At 61.2% G+C, this 17750-nt stretch overlaps 1 protein-coding gene across 1 annotated transcript; it reads left to right on the plus strand.

Moving 5' to 3' along the window:
• Nucleotides 1–3214: 3214 nt before the first annotated feature.
• LOC308050403 (inhibin beta C chain-like) lies at nt 3215–5156 on the plus strand (the record flags this gene model as incomplete). Its single annotated transcript, XM_080360510.1, has 2 exons — nt 3215–3527; nt 4396–5156. 2 exons carry the CDS (start codon nt 3215–3217, stop codon nt 5154–5156), a joined length of 1074 nt encoding a protein of 357 aa, XP_080216636.1.
• Nucleotides 5157–17750: the final 12594 nt, after the last annotated feature.

Raw genomic sequence — 17750 nt, forward strand, 5'->3', positions numbered from 1 at the left:
TGCAGGTGCAATGGGGGTGCATGGTGGCAGCCATGGGGTGCTGGATGGTGCGGAGGCATCCTGGCAGGTTTAAAGGTGTTAATACCTATGGGGAAACCCTGCTCCAACCTGGGAAGGATGTTGGGTTAGACAGTAATTCACACTTTTTGCAACAACCCATTGCCTCCTTTGTGTCATGCTGTGCCACAGCCCTGGTCTTGGCTCCGTGGATGTGACGGCGATGGGTGAATGCAGCAGGCACTGTGCCTCAGTTTCTCTTTCCTGCATGTCTGAAGCTGTGAGGTGGCTGCTGGGAGGTGGTGGTGACACAGGGGCTTTAACGACCCCCCTGACCTGGCACCTGGGCCGGTGCCACTCGGTGATGCTGCCTGAGGCTCATTGCAGCACGTGGGAACAGTGTCAGGCTGAGGGACCTGGTTCCCTGCATGGGCTGAAGGCAGGAGCAGCCCTGTCCTGTGGGGAATTTAACCTGCTCGGAGCACCAGAAAAGAAACGCTCCACTTCCAATATGGGAACATGGAATAGAGAATCCCAGAGTGTCAGGGGTTGGAGGGACCTGGAAAGCTCATCCAGTGCAACCCCCCCATGGAGCAGGAACACCCAGATGAGGTTACACAGGAACCAGGCGGGTTGGAATGTCTGCACAGAAGGAGACTCCACAACCCCCTGGGCAGCCTGTTCAGGCTCTGCCACCCTCACCACAAACAAGTTTCTTCTCAAATTTAAGCGGAACCTCCCGTGTTCCAGTTTGCACCCATTGCCCCTTGTCCTGTCACTGGTTGTCACCAGCAGAGCCTGGCTCCATCCTCCTGACACTGCCCCTTTCCATCTTGATCCCCAGGAATGAGTCCCCCCTCAGTGTCCTCTTGTCCAGCTCCAGAGCCCCAGCTCCCTCAGCCTTTCCTCACACGGGAGATGCTCCACTCCCTCCAGCATCTTGGTGGCTGCGCTGGACTCTCTGCAGCAGTTCCCTGTCCTGCTGGAACTGAGGGGCCACAACTGGACACAATATTCCAGGTGTGGACACAATATTCCAGGTGTGGACACAATATTCCAAATGTGGACACAATATTCCAGGTGTGGTCTCACCAGGACAGAGTAGAGGGGGAGGGAAAGGCAGGAAAATGGGCTTGTGGTGCACATGTATGTCTGTGAATGGATCATGTATCCAAATATGCGGAATGGGGGATTGTTCGCAAGGGAGTGTGCAGATGTGTGAGTAGCATTGAGCATCCGTGCAAAGGAGCACGTGTGCACTGTGATTGTGCGCAACGAACCTGTGTCTGCAAGAAAGTGCCGCCTGCTCGGTGTGCGGGCAGCGCTGCCTGTGCAGGGCTCCTGGGTCCCGTGGGAGCTGTGCCCCCAGGCCAGCCTGTGCCCACTCCTGCCTCCTTGTTGACATTCCTGGGCTATTCTGGGAGCTGCCAGCAAGCCCAGCCAGCTGAGAACTTTGTCCCTTGCACTCTGGTTGCATCATCTCCGGTGGCTGCTTTTTTCCCAGACAGCCCACTCTGTTTACACGTCACCTCTGCTCTTGGCCGCGGGCAGGGGCTCTGTGTGATCGAGACCTTGGAGTCAGCGCCGCATGGCAAGATGGGCACAGGACATACCCCAAGGGCTGGCTGGGCTTCAGGTTCCCACCGCGCTCTGTGGGTTCCTGGCTCTGGCACAAGAGCGCTGGGCTTTCCCGCTCCCCCAATGCACCACTTTCAGGAACATTCTCCAGGACCCTGTGTGCCCTGCATTTGGGCTAAGGATCCAAAGGACATCTTCAGGTTGATGTGACACTGGCTGCCACCTCACGAGCCCTCAGAACATCCATTTTAATTTGTGGGGAGGAGGGGACATGGTATGAACCTTTGCTGGCCCTGCCCAGGTTGGTCCTGGCATGAGGGTGGACCAAGCAGTCCAAAGGGTGGGCTCAGAGCCTCCAACTCATCAAACGGTAGGAGTGATGAAAGCCCAGAGATGTGAACAGTCCCCAAAGAGCCACAGGGCTCATCCTGGGAACAGCGTCTGATCCCCGCTGGGTCCTCTGTCAGCAGTAAATGACACTGGCCCTGTTAGGATGGCTGAGGGGCTGCCCGAGGGCAATGCATGGGTGGTGGAGGCAGGTCTGTGGGCTCCATGGGCGGATAGGTCCATCCAGCAGGCTCCTCCAGGCCCGGTGCTCCTCTCCCAGCCAGGATTTCCCCCAGCCCTCCTTTCCCACTGGTTTTGGACCAGGCAGAGGAGCTCAGTGTGGCCAGGACCCTCTGCACCCTGGGCAGTCACTGGAGTGAGCTGCGGGCCGGCAGAGCTCATGCACACGCGTGTGCGAGCCCCATGGGCACACACCTCTGCATGTACCACTGCTTGTGCTCACCCAAATGAAGCCCCTCGTGTGACCCTTCCCACTCGTGTTCAGCCCCACTTGAGGGTTGTGACTGGCTGGGGGGGGAACCCCCCCTGTGGGGACCTGACGGCCTCGCCTGGAGTGCATATGGAATATTGTGTCCAGTTCTGGTCCCCTTAGCTCAAGAAGGACAGGGATCTGTTGAGAGTCTCCAGCGCAGCCACCAAGATGCTGGAGGGAGTGGAGCATCTCCCGTGTGAGGAAAGGCTGAGGGAGCTGGGGCTCTGGAGCTGGACAAGAGGACACTGAGGGGGGACTCATTCCTGGGGATCAAGATGGAAAGGGGCAGTGTCAGGAGGATGGAGCCAGGCTCTGCTGGTGACAACCAGGGACAGGACAAGGGGCAATGGGTGCAAACTGGAACACAGGAGGTTCCATTTAAATATGAGAAGAAACTTGTTGGGGTGAGGGTGTCAGAGCCTGGCCCAGGCTGCCCAGGGGGTTGTGGAGTCTCCTTCTGTGCAGACATTCCAACCCGCCTGGTTCCTGTGTAACCTCATCTGGGTGTTCCTGCTCCATGGGGGGATTGCACTGGATGAGCTTTCCAGGTCCCTTCCAACCCCCGACATTCTGGGGTTCTGTGGTTCTGTGAGGGTGGGCGACAGTGGCCCCGAGACAGCGGGGCGCCGTCCGCCCCCGCCGCGGGGGGGCTAATCCCGGTAATCCCCCGCCCCGGCCACCGCCCGACGGGACGGGACAGGCAGGTGAGCCGGCCAATGGCGGGGGGGCCCCGGGCCCGCCCCCGGCCGCAGGTGCCCAAAGCGGGCGGGCCCGGCCGCGCCACTCCCGGTGCCGGCCCGGTCCGTCCCGTCGGCGCGGATGGCGGCGCGGGGCGCGGGGCCGTGGCTGCTGCTGGCGGCGGTGCTGAGCTCGATGCTGAGCCCGGCGCTGTGCGCGGCGGCGGAGCCGCGCTGCCCGGCGTGTGCGGCGGGCGCGGAGCGGCGGCTGCTGGAGGAGGCGGCCAAGCGGCAGCTGCTGGAGAAGCTGCGGCTCCGCGAACGGCCGACGCTCGCACACAACGTGCCCCGCGCCGCCGTGACCCGCGCCCTGCGGCGGCTGCAGCCCGGCAACAGCCGCCGGGGCCCCGGCGACGACGAGCGGGGCTACGAGATCATCAGCTTCGCGGAGCCAGGTGGGTGCGAGGGCCCGTGGGCAGCGGTGTGTGACCCCGCTGCTTGCCCACACAGCCCCCGACGGGCTGGAGTGATCTCATTCGTGGTTATCAATACGGGAAGGGTGAGTGTCAGGAGGATGGAGCCAGGCTCTTCTTGGTGACAACCAGTGACAGGACAAGAGGCAATGGGTGCAAACTGGAACACAAGACGTTCCACTTAAAGATGAGAAGAAACTTCATGGTGAGGGTGGCAGAGCCTGGCCCAGGCTGCCCAGGGGGATTGTGGAGTCTCCTTCTCTGCAGACATTCCAACCCGCCTGGTTCCTGTGTAACCTCATCTGGGTGTTCCTGCTCCATGGGGGGATTGCACTGGATGAGCTTTCCAGGTGCCTTCCAACCCCTGACATTCTGTAGTTCTGTGAATCAGGCTGCACCCGGTGCCAGCCCATGGGACACCCTGGGTAAGCCCCTGCTGGGCCAGCATCTCCCTGCCCTGGGCTCATGGGGACCCAGAAGGATGTGCAGCCCCTGCACCTCAGGCTGCTTCAGCGCCACTGGGGTCGGCATCCTGGCCATCTGCCTCCTCGCAGGGGGCTGAGGGTGCCTGGAGCTGTGCAGGCTGTGATTGAACCATTAGTTAACGTACCTGCTGTGCGCTGATGACCTCCCAGTGCTACCGGTGCAGGAAGGCTCCGTGTGGGAGAAGGAGCGATGGCCCCTCTTTTGCTCCCATATTGGCCAATTGGCACCCTGCACCTGGAGTGCTGCAGTGCCTGTCCCCTTCCTGAAGCAGCTGGAAGAGTCTGGCCGTGATGTGCGGGATGGTGGTGCAGCCTCCCCTTCCCGTAGATCCTGCATCATTCACCTCATCCCTTTCTCCCCTCAGAGCTCACGTCTCCCTCTGCCTTGGGGCTGCAGTTCCAGTTCAGCCGCGCTCAAGACCAGGACATTCACATCCTGCGGGCTCAGCTTTGGCTCTACCTCCGAGTTCCCCGAGACCTGGTAGCCGGCCTCACCCTGAGAGTCTTCCTTGCCGGTGGGGAAGGCGCTTTGGTGAGGGGCAATCGCACGTTGCTGAGCGAGAGGCGACTGAGCGCTAAGGGCAGCGGCTGGCGCGCCTTCCCCCTCTTGCCTGCGCTGCAGAGTTTCTTTGGGGGAGAGCACAGGACCCTGCGGCTCGAACTGGAAAGCCGCGGGGACAGGGGTGATATCACGACGATAGTCAACACCAGCCAGTCCCACCAGCCCTTCCTGGTGGCTGAGGCGAAGGTGTGGGAGCCAGGACACCGCGTGGCCAAGCGCAGCCTCCGCTGCAGCCAGAACTCCAACCTCTGCTGCCGCAAGGACTACTACGTGGATTTCCGCGACATCGGTTGGAATGACTGGATCATTAAGCCCGAGGGCTACCAGATAAACTACTGCGTGGGCCAGTGCCCTCTCCATGTGGCAGGTAGCCCTGGGATGGCCTCTTCTTTCCACACAGCTGTATTCAACCTCGTCAAAGCAAACAACATCCAGGCGTCGGCGCACTCTTGCTGTGTGCCCACGCGACGCCGGCCGCTCTCTGTCCTCTACTTTGATCGCAATAGCAACATTGTCAAGACTGACATCCCTGACATGATTGTTGATGCCTGTGGCTGTAGCTAGGGGTGGGGGGGCCATGCTGGGTACCCCCCTTCTTCAGGACTGTCTCTCTATGGGGGGGGAAGATCTGGGGAGCTCCCTTGAGCTCGAGTCAGCCTGTGGTGCAATGGACCCCTTTGGAAAGGTTGGGAGGGAGGGAGGAGGGGTTGTCTCCAGGGAGCACCTGGAGCAGGGGTCTCTGGGGACACATGGGACAGCGCCAATGCCACACCAGACCGCCCAAGTCTGAGCTATGGGTTGTTGGTGCCTCTGGGCACCCCTGGACTGCAGCATCCCTTTGGTCCCCAGCCGACCCCACGTTCCCGTGGTTGTGTTCCCCTGTGTGTGTGGGGCGAGGGGGCTGCATTGTTCACGTTCAGAGTGGGTGGTGACAGTCTGGGACTCGGCTCCTTGAGAGCAGAGTGGGGTGCGGGGATGGGTCTGCGTCCTGTGCGGGGGAAACGGGAGGACGAGGGGCAGTCCTGCTCTTCTGCGGCAAACCTTCCTGCAGCAAGTCTGGGTCTGTCACTGGGGACAAGTGGAATGAAGTACAGATAACAAGCCTGGAAGATGAGGATGAAGGGGGTGACTTTGCCAGGAGCCCCGAAGCCACGATGACCAGACGCCGGAGGGCACAGAGCTGTGAAGGATGGCTTCACCTCCTGCCCGGGTCCTGTGCGCTTCCTCTGGGTTTTGTGCTTTTCCTCCCTTCCATCGCACCAGCCTCTTCCAGCCCAGCACCTCCTGGCAGGGAGGTCCGACTCAGACTTTGCCTTTACTAAAGATACAGATTATTCTGTACCTCTATTTGTGCAGCTATTACCACTTTCACAGCAGAAGTTTCTGCAGCTGCTGGGACTCGCTGGTGCTCCATCCTGCCCACCCACCTCTCTGCTGAAGATCCCACTCTGCCTTTGCCTTCCTGATACTCGCGTTTGCAATGCACCCGCACAGCCTGTGCTTTTAATTTATTTTAATACTTTGGTACGGCTTCCCCAATAAATGGGTGGAAATGCAACATCCAGGCTCTGTGTTTTATTTCTTAGCGTCACCTGCATGAATGGATGGGGTGGGGGAAATGGTTTGGTGGGAATGGTCCCACCTCCCTGGGGCTGGAGAGGGTAACGTGGCATCAAATAAGCTGTTTACTGGCAGGTGCTGCTAGGGGACATGGCCCAACCTGAAGATGCTGGATGAGTCCCAAATGGAGTTTGAAATACCATAAATTTGGAGACTCTGACCTTGGGGGGGTGAGTGAAAATGATGAGCTGCATCCCACACCCTGTGCCCTCACTACAAATACCAAAGGTTGTACCCGAATCATGTCATCCCCAAACTCTTCTCATGTTTTCCCTTAAATGCCACCTGGTGACCCTAGTCTCAGCCTCATAGCAGCCGGTCACAGAGCCTGGCAATGCCCGAGCTGCTTGGGCACAATTCGGCGTGAGATGCTTATGGAGCGAGAGACGATGCCCCTGCTTACCCCTCTGGGATCCCGCATGCCTGGCCTGGGTCCTCGTTGCGCAAGTGTCCGCTCAAAGCTCAGTTTGGGGCCGTTTTATCTGGGGACAAACCCACTTGGTTTCCCAGCTTGGCCCTGCGCTCCACCCTGCAAGCGGACAAAGGGCAGCTTTCATCAGCTGGCCGCAGTGGGCAAGCCCAGCGTTGGGGGCACGGCCGCCACCCGCAGCCCCGAAAATATCTCCAAAGGCCAACAGGGAATGTGCGTTTCCACGTGTGCGTGCGGGGGGTGTCCACACGCGTGTGCGTGATGTGCTGACTCACTGACACACTGACACACTGACCCACCAGCCCGGAGTTGAGATGCTGAGCTGGCCGTGGTGGTACCACTAAGTCTTTAATCTGTGTGATCATCTGGCCCTGCTCTGAGCCGCTTTAACTTTCCTAAACAGGAGGCCAAGATTAACAGTGGGGTGGGGGGCGCGGTGGGGTTGGGGGGCTGGCGGGTGAGACCCTGTGGTGGAGGTGCTGCCCAAGTGTTGTTTCTAGATGTGGGGATCAATGCTGGTGGCAAAACAGCTGGGCCCATCTGGCCATGCAGGTGGCCCCTTGGGAACAGGACAGTGGTCTTGGGGCTGGTCCCCAAGGCGCCCGCGGTGGAGCGGGCGGCAGCGCTGGCCCTGCGCGGTGCCCGGTGCCTTTCCTGGCAGCTTAGCCAGGGTCACACTCGGCTCAGGAATAAATCTGTTGAGCTGCTTATGCCTATTACAAAACGGACATGCAAGCAACCCCGCTCAGCTGCACCCACCACCTTGGCCCTGCCTTGGGGGTGATGCTGTGGGACTCGATGGGCTGCACCCCAGGACATGGCTGGGGGTTCTCCCTTTGTGCTGGAGGAAGGCAGGACTGTGCAGGCATTGCCAACCCCACTGCGTGCTGGGGACACACTGGGGAGCAGGACCACCCCTTCTCTTCCCTCGCTGTGTTGGGGTCTTAGGCTAGGACCCTGGGGGGAAACTGAGGCGGGGAGCAGCCTTTTGCGGGCTGTGGCTGGGAGCTGAGGTGGCACCTGAAATCTCTGCCATACTATGATCTCCGTGTTCTCCCTCTGCTCTGAGGGTCCAATGCAGTCAGTGGTGAGAGTATCTCATGGGTCATGGTGTAAAGCTGCTCCCACGGGGTACTGGACACCTGCGGTGCGTGATGACACACAGGGGCACTGGGAGGACAGGCTAATGCCAAGGAAAGTAGAGTGCCCAGAGCGGGGATAATCCTGCTAAGAGGCTCCGAGGTCAGGCTGGGTGTATGGCATGGCGCCCACCACCTTCGAGGCTTGCACAGGCAGCACCGAACCGGGGAGCGGGAGGGAGCTGGAGGACATGAGCACCCGGACATGGTGAAAATGCCCATGTCCCCATGAAAATCCAGTATAAATTGGGGAATGAGCTATTAGAGAGCAGCGTAGGGAAAAGGGAGCTGGGGGTCCTGGGGACAGCAGGGTGACCATGAGCCAGCACTGGGCCCTTGTGGCCAGGAAGCCAATGGGACCTGGGGTGGATTAGAAGGGGGTGGTCAGTAGGTCAGAGAGGTTCTCCTGCCCCTCTGCTCTGCCCTGGGGAGACCACACCTGGAATCTTATGTCCAGCTGTGGCCCCTCAGTTCCAGCAGGACAGGGAACTGCTGGAGAGAGTCCAGCGCAGCCACCAAGATGCTGGAGGGAGTGGAGCATCTCCCGTGTGAGGAAAGGCTGAGGGAGCTGGGGCTCTGGAGCTGGACAAGAGGACACTGAGGGGGGACTCATTGCTGGGGATCAATATGGAAAGGGGCAGTGTCAGGAGGATGGAGCCAGGCTCTTCTGGTGACAACCAGGGACAGGACAAGGGGCAATGGGTGCAAACTGGAACACAGGAGGTTCCACTTAAATCTGAGCAGAAACTTGTTGGTGGTGAGGGTGGCAGAGCCTGGCCCAGGCTGCCCAGGGGGTTGTGGAGTCTCCTTCTGTGCAGACATTCCAACCCGCCTGGTTCCTGTGTAACCTCATCTGGATGTTCCTGCTCCATGGGGAGATTGCACTGGATGAGCTTTCCAGGTCCCTCCAACCCCTGACACTTTGGGATTCTGTGAAAAGGTCCGAGCACCCGCGGTGCCGGCGGCGAGGCGGCTCCATCCGGCGCCACCAGGGGGCGCTGCCCCGCGCTCAGCCGTGTCCCCACCGTGTCCCCTCTCGTGTCCCCCCCGTGTCCCCTCTCGTGTCATCCCACGCACACTGGCAGGATCCTGGGCAGAAACGCTCGTCGAAGTCACCACGTCCCTTCATCCCAGCACAGGGGTCCGCGCACACTCCTGCTGGGTGGTGGATGGGGAGGGTGGTGTCAGCTCAGTGACCCCCTCGGCTCTGGCGCAGCCTCTGTCTGCATCCCCAGTGGTGTCCGGGCTACACGAGGTGCTGAGTCCTCGCTGCCCTGCTGGGAGGTATCAGCCCGAGCTGTCCCTCGTCTGTCCACTCTCAGCTTCCCCAGGACACTTGCACAGGGACCTTTGGTTTCTCCCCACTTGGGGGGTGGGAGGTGCTGGGACCCTGGTCCCCAGGTTGCCTCAGTGGAGCCAAGTTGGGCACAAGGAGCTGATTACAGAATCCCAGAGTGTCAGGGGTTGGAAGGGACCTGGAAAGCTCATCCAGTGCAATCCCCCCATGGAGCAGGAACACCCAGATGAGGTTACACAGGAACCAGGCGGGTTGGAATGTCTGCACAGAAGGAGACTCCACAACCCCCCTGGGCAGCCTGGGCCAGGCTCTGCCACCCTCACCACCAACAAGTTTCTGCTCAGATATAAGTGGAACCTCCTGTGTTCCAGTTTGCACCCATTGCCCCTTGTCCTGTCACTGGTTGTCACCAGCAGAGCCTGGCTCCATCCTCCTGACACTGCCCCTTTCCATCTTGATCCCCAGGAATGAGTTCCCCCTCAGTGTCCTCTTGTCCAGCTCCAGAGCCCCAGCTCCCTCAGCCTTTCCTCACCCGGGAGATGCTCCACTCCCTCCAGCATCTTCACCGCTCTGTGCTGGATGATTGTGTGTGTTCCCACCTCCGTGCATGTGCCTGAGCGTGCAAACGGCGCACAAGCGCACACGAGGGCACGCGAGTCCTTGTTCAGGCGCGCGTGTGCGCAGCCCCGCGCGTGGACGCGGGTTCCCGCGTGTGCGCTGAGAGCGCGCGGGCCAGGCCGCGCGCGGGACCTGCGCGTGGTGTGCGCGGGCCCGCGTGTCCCGCGCGCGCGCGTGTGCAGGATCCAGCCCGGGTTTTCGGAGTGGCCGGAGCCGGCGGCGCTCCCGGCCGGGGTCTCCGTCCCGAGCGCGCTCGGCGCCGCCGCCGCCCGAGTTGGCGGAGCGGGACCCGCCGCCCCGCGGCTCCGCCGCTTCTGCCGGGACGCGCCGCCCCCCGCGGGGGCTCCGGCAACTTTTCTCTGGTTCCCCGAGGCGGGCCGGGAAGTGCGGGGAGCGCCGCGCCGTCCCGCCCCGACCGCCGGGGTCCCCCTGGATGTGCTTCTTCTCCCCCAGAACGAGCCGCAGCTGCAGCTGGGGTGAACGGGAGCGCGGAGCCGCGGGACCCGCCGCCTCTGCCGGGGCCGCTCGGAGCCGTTCGGAGGTAGGAGCCGCCGGCACCGCGGGCAGGGGCTCGGGGCGCCCGCGGGCCCCCGCTCTCCGGAGGGGCCGGGATGGCGCCAGACCCTCCGCCGGGCCCGTCTCGCGTCCCGTCGACGCCGGCGGGACCCGGACCGAGGCTCCCAGCCTGGGGGGCCCGGCGGAGCGCGGGCTGGGAACGGGGTCGGACGGCGCGGCGCGGCCGGGTCCCTCCTGGGTCGGACGGGGCGAGTGCGCTCGGGGGGACGGGCAGAGCGCCCCGGCCCCGCCGCGCTCCCCGGCACGTACACTCGCGCTCACACCCACTCCCACGCCCTCCCGCTCCCGCCGCCGGCTGGGTGGGCTGCTCCGGCCGCGCCGCCGCGCTGCCCGCCCGGGGAAGCCCCTTGCAGCCCGAGGAGGGGAGGGCTGGGCTGGGGCGGGGGGCTCCAGGCTCCTGGGCGTGCAGCTCTTCTGCTGCCCGGGTAGGGATATTGGGGCGGGAGCAGCCACGGCTGGAAGTTACTGCCCTGGCCCGAGTGACGCAGCAGCTGCAGGACTGTCCCCGGGCACACATGAACGGTGGGCAGTGCCACCTCCGCCACTGGTGTGAGCTCCCGGCCATCCAGAGCACTCTTTGGCAGGGCGCAGAGCTGCCCGGCCCATCCTGCACATCCCACAGCTGGAGCACACAGCTGGATCCCCACCAACGGTACCCGCTGCTTCTGGGCAGGGCTCTGAGGTTTGGTGCTGGGACAATGGGTCCCCCTGCTCCGTGACAACCTGCGAGGCCGTGTGGGCAAGTGTCTGTTAGGAGTGAGGTGCAGGGACATTCTGTGCACCCCAAGGAGCCTCCCACGGTGAAATGCCCAGGTCCTGGTGCACCTCGGCTTCCCATCTTTCCTCCCACAGGCTCTGGGGCTGCGCTTCTTCCCTCCCCATGGAGGCTGTAGCTGAGGCTGCTGCAGAAGCATCCCATGCTTGGGAAACCTAGAATCACAGAACAGCCATTGGAAGGATCTTGAAAGGTCATCTGGGCCAACTGTTTGTGGGAAGGGGAGCCTGGATGAGTTTATCAAACCTCTCTGGTTTTGAAGGGAGGAGCAGAGCTGCTTTTTCACGTTGCTTGTGGAGCACCTCGAGTCCTCGCTTGTGCCAGTTCTGAGTGGCTGTCAGTTTTCCTGCACCGTTGCATAAGAGCGCCCAGGTGGCCAGAAAGCCACCAGCATCCTGGCTTGTATCAGGAATAGTGTGGCCAGCAGGACTAGAGGAGTGATTGTGCTGCTGTTCTGGGCACTGGGGAGGCCAAACCTTGAATCCTGTGCTCAGTTTTGGGCCCCTCATCATCAGAAGGACATTGAAATACTGGAGAGAGTGCAGACAAGGTGATGGAGCTGGTGAGGGGCTGGAGCACAAGTGTGATGGAGCGGCTGAGGGACCTGGGGGGTTCAGCTGGAGAACAGGAGCTGAGGGGAGACCTTCTGATCTCTGAACTGGAGCTTGGAGCATGGAGGGGGTTGGTCTGTGCTCCCAAGTGATAAAACAAGAGGAAACGGCCTCAAGTTGCACCAGGGGAGGTTGAGGTTGGATCTGGGCAACAATTTCTTCCCCAAAGGGCTGTTGGGCATTGAACAGGCTGCCCAGGGCAGTGCTGGAGTCACCATCCCTGGAGGGGTTTAAAAGGCGTTTAGACGAGGTTCTTAGGACATGGTTTAGTGCTGGAGTTGGGTGAGTTATGGTTGCACTCGATGATCCTGAGGGTCTCTTCTGACTGAAATCATTCTATGATTCTACACCCAGCGTGTCCCCAGGAGCACGAGTGTGTGTGCACACCTAGGGACACGTATACAGAGAGGCCTGTTTGCCTGTGTGCCTATGTACATACCCGTATGCACGCGTGCACAATTATCTGCCCAGCTGGTATCTCGCATCTGTGGTGCTGGAGTCTGTCTGCGTGCCTCAGTTTCTCTTGATATCTCCTCCTGGTGTTTCGCAATCCCAGTGATGCGATAAATAGAAAAGGTGCCTTGGGTGGGTCCTTGGTGAGACCGAGGGGATTCTTCTGCCAAAACACAGCAAGTGTAGCCAGCCCAGTGCTTATGGCACATCAAAACCCTTCAGGAGCTGCAGAATAACAAGGTGAACAGCTGATAAAATAGCTGTCTCGGAGTGGGAACAAGCAGCAAAAACACAGAGTCGGGTTTCAGCTCTTCTGCATCTGGGTATGAGGTTGGGATGGGGATGGGGGGGGGGGCGTTTCCAGATGTGGTTTAAGCCCATTATCAGGCTCTTGTCCCCGATCTAGAGGGAGTGAAGCCCTGGTTGGTGTCCCCTGGTTGGTGTCCCCTATGGTGGCTCAACGTGGCTCAAGGTGGTGTGGTTGCTGTATGTGTGGACAGAACAGTCAAGGACCAGGAAAGCAGGTGTCTGTGCCATTGATCCACCTCACCGGCGGCAGATACTTCAGGAAAGACGAGTGTCTCCTAGAGAGAGGACAGACCACCCTGCACTCCGCTGCCTCGTGTCCTGCCCTGCTCTCTTAGTGTCCCTCCATTTAGCACACTGAGTTGGGGTGACACCGTAGGCAGGGGCTCCCGCGGTCACAACTCAAATCTGAGCCTTTGTGGGTCCCACACGTTCAATTTTGCTGTTTCCCCAGCGCTGAGAAGGAAGGGGAGAGCAGAATTCCTTCCAGCAGCTGCCGCCATGCGTGCACCCCTCGTTACCCTCACCCCAAACCGTCGCCTTCACCGAGACCCCAGCCCTACGAAGGCAGGGGCCAGGTGGTGCCTTTACGCGAGCGATTCGTGCGGGTGGCGCACGCTGGGGGCCAAAGCAAACAACGCGCAAGCCCGTGACAATCGCCTGCCTGCCCTGGGACCACCTATCAAGCACCAGCACTCCTGCCCAGCTCGCCACGGCTTCCTGAGCGGCTCCGCTTGTGGTTGGCGGTCCCTGTTTTACAAGCACAAGGAGCGCGGAGCTGTGAGCTCCCACCCTGCAGCCCCTTCCACGGGCTGTGTCCTGGGATCCAGCCCGAGCTGGCCTGCCTTCCCCTCTTCCCACAGCACACGTGTGTTAGCGTGTGTTGGCGTGTCTAGAGGCATGTCAGTGCATGGTCAGGAGTGGGTGTGGATGCATGTGGGAGCGAGGGGCTGGGTTGTTTTGCCCCCTGCTGAGGCGCAGCACATAGGGCTGTGCTGCTGGAGGGGTGAGCAGGCTGGGGAGGGTCCTCTGGTCCTCACTGATGTGAAGGGCTGAGAGTTTTGGCGTGGGATGGGGAATAGGGATGTGTGATGTTTTCTGAAGGTGGCAGCCAGGGCTGGAGAAAGGAAAGAGGGAGAAGCGAGCTGAGGATGTTCTGAATCTGTCCTGGCATGGTTGTGTCTGCCCCTTTCCCTCCACACATCTGTAAAATCCCCCCCGAGCTGGTTCTTTGCCTCATCTTATGCAGGCGAGGGACCACCTTGGAACGAGCTTGGCAGCCCAGACCAGCGTGAGATCACGACCCTGAATCATCCCCTTTCAGACCCCCTGAACCTGAAGCAATGTGCTTTGTGGCAGCTGCAGTCCTGGGCAGATTAGCTGCCCCATGCAGAGGAGCTTGGGCTCGCCCTAAAGGCCTGGCCTAACCGTGGGGTCAGATGTGCAGCGGGGCAGCCGGGCGGGGGGTCTGCACGTCGGTTCTGCTGGGGGCAGAGCTGAGGACACCGTGGGGTCCCCAGCGCGGGCTGGTCCAGGACAGGGAGAACGGGGCTTCTTCCAGGGGAAATCTCTTGCCCACACTCTTGCCCCACCGTCCTTGGTGTTTTCTTGTGCCCGGGGGGGCTGTACAGCAAGCAGGACACAGAGCAGGGGAGGAGCTGCCTGGGGAGGCAGCTGGGATGTGTCCCCTCGATCCGGGGCTGGCGCCGGCGTCTGCTCTCTTCTCCTGCTACTGAGAACCATAGAATCATTTCAGTTGGAAGAGACCCTCAAGATTGAGTCCAAGCATAACCTAACCCAACTCTAGCACCAAACCATGTCCCTAAGAACCTCGTCTAATACTTGTGCCGATGTGCTGCCGCTCGGTGCCGCGTTCCTACTCTGCCCCGCTCGCAGCTCTGGCTGAGCCGTTGCCGCAGTGTGGGAAGGCAGATCTTAAGCCAGATCAATGTTTTTCCTAAGGCCCCGTAGGGTTAAACCAATTGGGCATGTGGCTGACCTGGGGTCACTAGGCGAGCGGAGGCGGCTCAGGGTTTGCCCACCCCATGGCTGGAGCGGGGGAAAGGAGATGCAGTGGTGGCATTTTGGGGTGTTTTGCCCCACTCTCCCTCCTGTTGCACTGCTGAACCCCACTCTCTGCTCTGCCCCCCCCCTTGCACCCTCAGTCAATCATGGTTTGGGGTGACGGGGCCTGCAAACATGTAGTGGTTCCCCCTTAGCTACTAATGTGCACACGCATACAGTCCGCACGTATGTAGACACACACAAGCACACATGCACGCAAACATACATCTGTGAGTCCATACAAACAAGCACCCCCCCAAAAGACATACATAAACACAAATCCCCCTCCGCACACGCAAACGCATATGGCCAAACGTGTGGATCCGCGCTTAGAGAAGCACAGATGCTCCCACGCATGCACGCACAGAGCCCTCCCCCAGGCCCCCCATGCTGGGGGCCGTGCTGGGCGGGTTGATGGATTGTGCCACACACAGCTCAGCGCTGCTGGTCTATCGGCTGGGATCTCGGCTGCACGGGCTAATCCAGCCCTGACATCACATTCCTCCACAGTGGGACTCCGGGGCGGTTAACCCTGCCGGGGCTGGGCCGGGGGCAGGAGCTCGTGGGGACAATGCCGAGGCGCAGATGGGGACGCCCGCCGCCCCGTGTGCTGGGCTGGGTGGCAGCCACCCCGTGCTGCACCCATGGAACGGCTGAGTCCTCTGCCCAGGACCCTTGTGCGTGTCTGTGCCCCAAAATACTTCAATCCTGTGCTCAGTTTTGGGTTCCTTATCATCAGAAGGACATTGAAATACTGGAGAGAGTGCAGAGGAGGTGATGGAGCTGGTGAGGGGCTGGAGCACAAGTGTGATGGAGCGGCTGAGGGACCTGGAGGGTTCAGCTGGAGAACAGGAGCTGAGGGGAGACCTTCTGATCTCTGAACTGCCCGAAAGGAGCTTGGAGCATGGAGGGGGTTGGTCTGTGCTCCCAAGTGATAAAACAAGAGGAAACGGCCTCAAGTTGCGCCAGGGGAGGTTGAGGTTGGATCTGGGCAACAATTTCTTCCCCAAAGGGCTGTTGGGCATTGAACAGGCTGCCCAGGGCAGTGCTGGAGTCACCATCCCTGGAGGGGTTTAAAAGGCGTTTAGGTTCTCAGGGACGTGGGTTAGTGCTGGAGTTGGGTGAGTTATGGTTGGGCTCGGTCATCCTGAGGGTCTCTTCCAACCGAAATCATTCTATGATTCTAACTCACAGCCCCTCTGGCTTTTCCTGGGCCCAGGGCGCAGGAGCCGTCCCGGTGCAGGCGGGAGCTGGGGGCTCTGCCCATCGCGGGGTGCGCTGGGTGCATCCCGCCTCCTCCTCCTGCAGACGGCTCTTCCAAGGGTGTGTGATTCCCCAGTCAGCGCCGTCTGTCTGTCCCTCGTTCCTGCCAGCTCCGCTCCACCACCCACCAGTGCAGGCACCCGGCTGTCACCCCGTGGTACAACTCACTACATCTCCTTTCCCCCTCTGCCTTTTGCGCCTTCTCCTCCGTCTCCTTCTCTCCCCCCCGCTCCGTTCCCCAGTGTCCTCAGGAAACTGGAGCCAGATGACACATTTTAGATGTGTTTGCAGGAAATAAAAGGCAAGGAGCTGGGGAGGAGGGGGATGGCCGGTCCTGACCCCCTCCCGCGCGGTGTTTCGGAGTCTGGAGCCAGCCCTGCTTCTTGCACTGCTCCTGCCGCTGGCTGCGCTCCTTGTTTTCTTGGCAAGGGGAGAGGAGGAATGTGTTTCAGTTTGAGTTTCTTGGCAGGAGGAGACTGAGGGAAGATTCCCCTCCATCCCGGCTGCGCCTGGCTCTCAAATTTATGCCCATAGGCTGCGACTTGGGTGGGCCGCGGCGCTGCGCGGGGGAGGCGAGCGGCGGTGGGGGAGCTGCGGGCCGGTTCCCGTCGGCTCCCCGCGGCCCCGGCCCCCTCCAGCTTCTCTTGCTGAGGGGGCCACTGGGGTCTGGGGAGCCCCTGTGGGGCTGGGGGAGCATCCTGTGGGTCCTGGGCACTTTCTGCCTTGCTGGTGCTCCACGGGGGGATTGAGAGCACCGTGTCACTGCCATCGCGCCCACCTGGCACCCACCTCTCCCCAGCCCGTGCCAGGCTGGGTCTGCTCACCAAACTCTTTCACTTTGCTTGGGATGCAGCAAAGAGGGGCTGTCGTGGCACAGCGGGACCCCAACCCTCCCGTGGTGCCCGGGTGGCCAGGAGCGGTGGGACCAGAGCCCTGCTGAGCTGTCCCCAGTTCTACATGTGGGCGCGGGGGGGACACAGAGCAGACGCCACCCTGGGCAAGGAGATGGTGCGTGAGGCTCGTGAGTCCTGATGCGGGGGGTGATGTGCCTTGTGTTACCTGCCTGTGTGTTCCCCGTGAACGGTGGTGTGCTGTGCCCACGTGTGCTCCGCGTGGGCTTACGTAAAGCCGTGCACACGCCTGTGTCTTGCGCCTGTGTGCCGCACGCATGCACAGGCAGCTTTCCGTGTGTTCCGCGGGGCGTGTGTGTTCCACGGGGCGTGTGTGTTCCACGGGGCGTGTGTGTTCCACGGGGCGTGTGTGTTCCATGGGACGTGTGTGTTCCACGGGGTGTGTGTGTTCCACGGGACGCATGTGTTCTCTGGTGCGTGTAAGCGCGTGCATGCTGCGTTTTACACAGGAGCTGTGTGCATGCACGTGGAGCTTCTGTGGTGGTTGCCCCGCAAGTGTGAGCACATTGTGTGTGTGAGCACACTCTGTGTGTGTGCACGGCTACAGCCGGTGGTGGGCACGGCTGTGCGCAGCAAGGGGAACGGGGCGAACAGTCGGCAAGGTAGAGGGGACATGGCAAAGGCTTTGTGAAGGGCTTGCAGACCCTCTGTCCGTTAGATATTGGGGCAGGTGGGCGGCTTCCTGTGGAGCTGATGCCCCAGTCTTTGCAAAGCCTGGGTCCAGCAGGCAGGTAAGGGGCCCCTGCTCTGCCAACCCCCACCTCGTTTCCTACGCATCGCCAGCACCTTCCTGGGTACCTCCCTCCCCCTTTGCCTGCCCTGCTGCGCCCCCCCCATTCTTCCAGGCTGACACTCTCACAAAGCCCCGAGACAAGCTTTCAAAGGGGCAACTCATGCGGAAGAATTGCTGCCCCCCTCGCCTCCCCCGGGCTCCAAACGCAACGTAGCGCTTTCCCAGCAGGGTGAGGGGCTTCCACTCCCCCAGACCCCTTGTTTGGGGTGATTCCCCTTGTGTCTCTAAGGAGGGGAGTGAGGGGGCAGGAGGTCTTGTTCCCAGCAGCACTCACATGTGTGTCTCCCTCACCCTGTGGCTGT

The sequence above is a fragment of the Nesoenas mayeri genome (assembly GCF_963082525.1).
Source record: "Nesoenas mayeri genome assembly, chromosome: 28".
NCBI classification, from domain to species: domain Eukaryota; kingdom Metazoa; phylum Chordata; class Aves; order Columbiformes; family Columbidae; genus Nesoenas; species Nesoenas mayeri.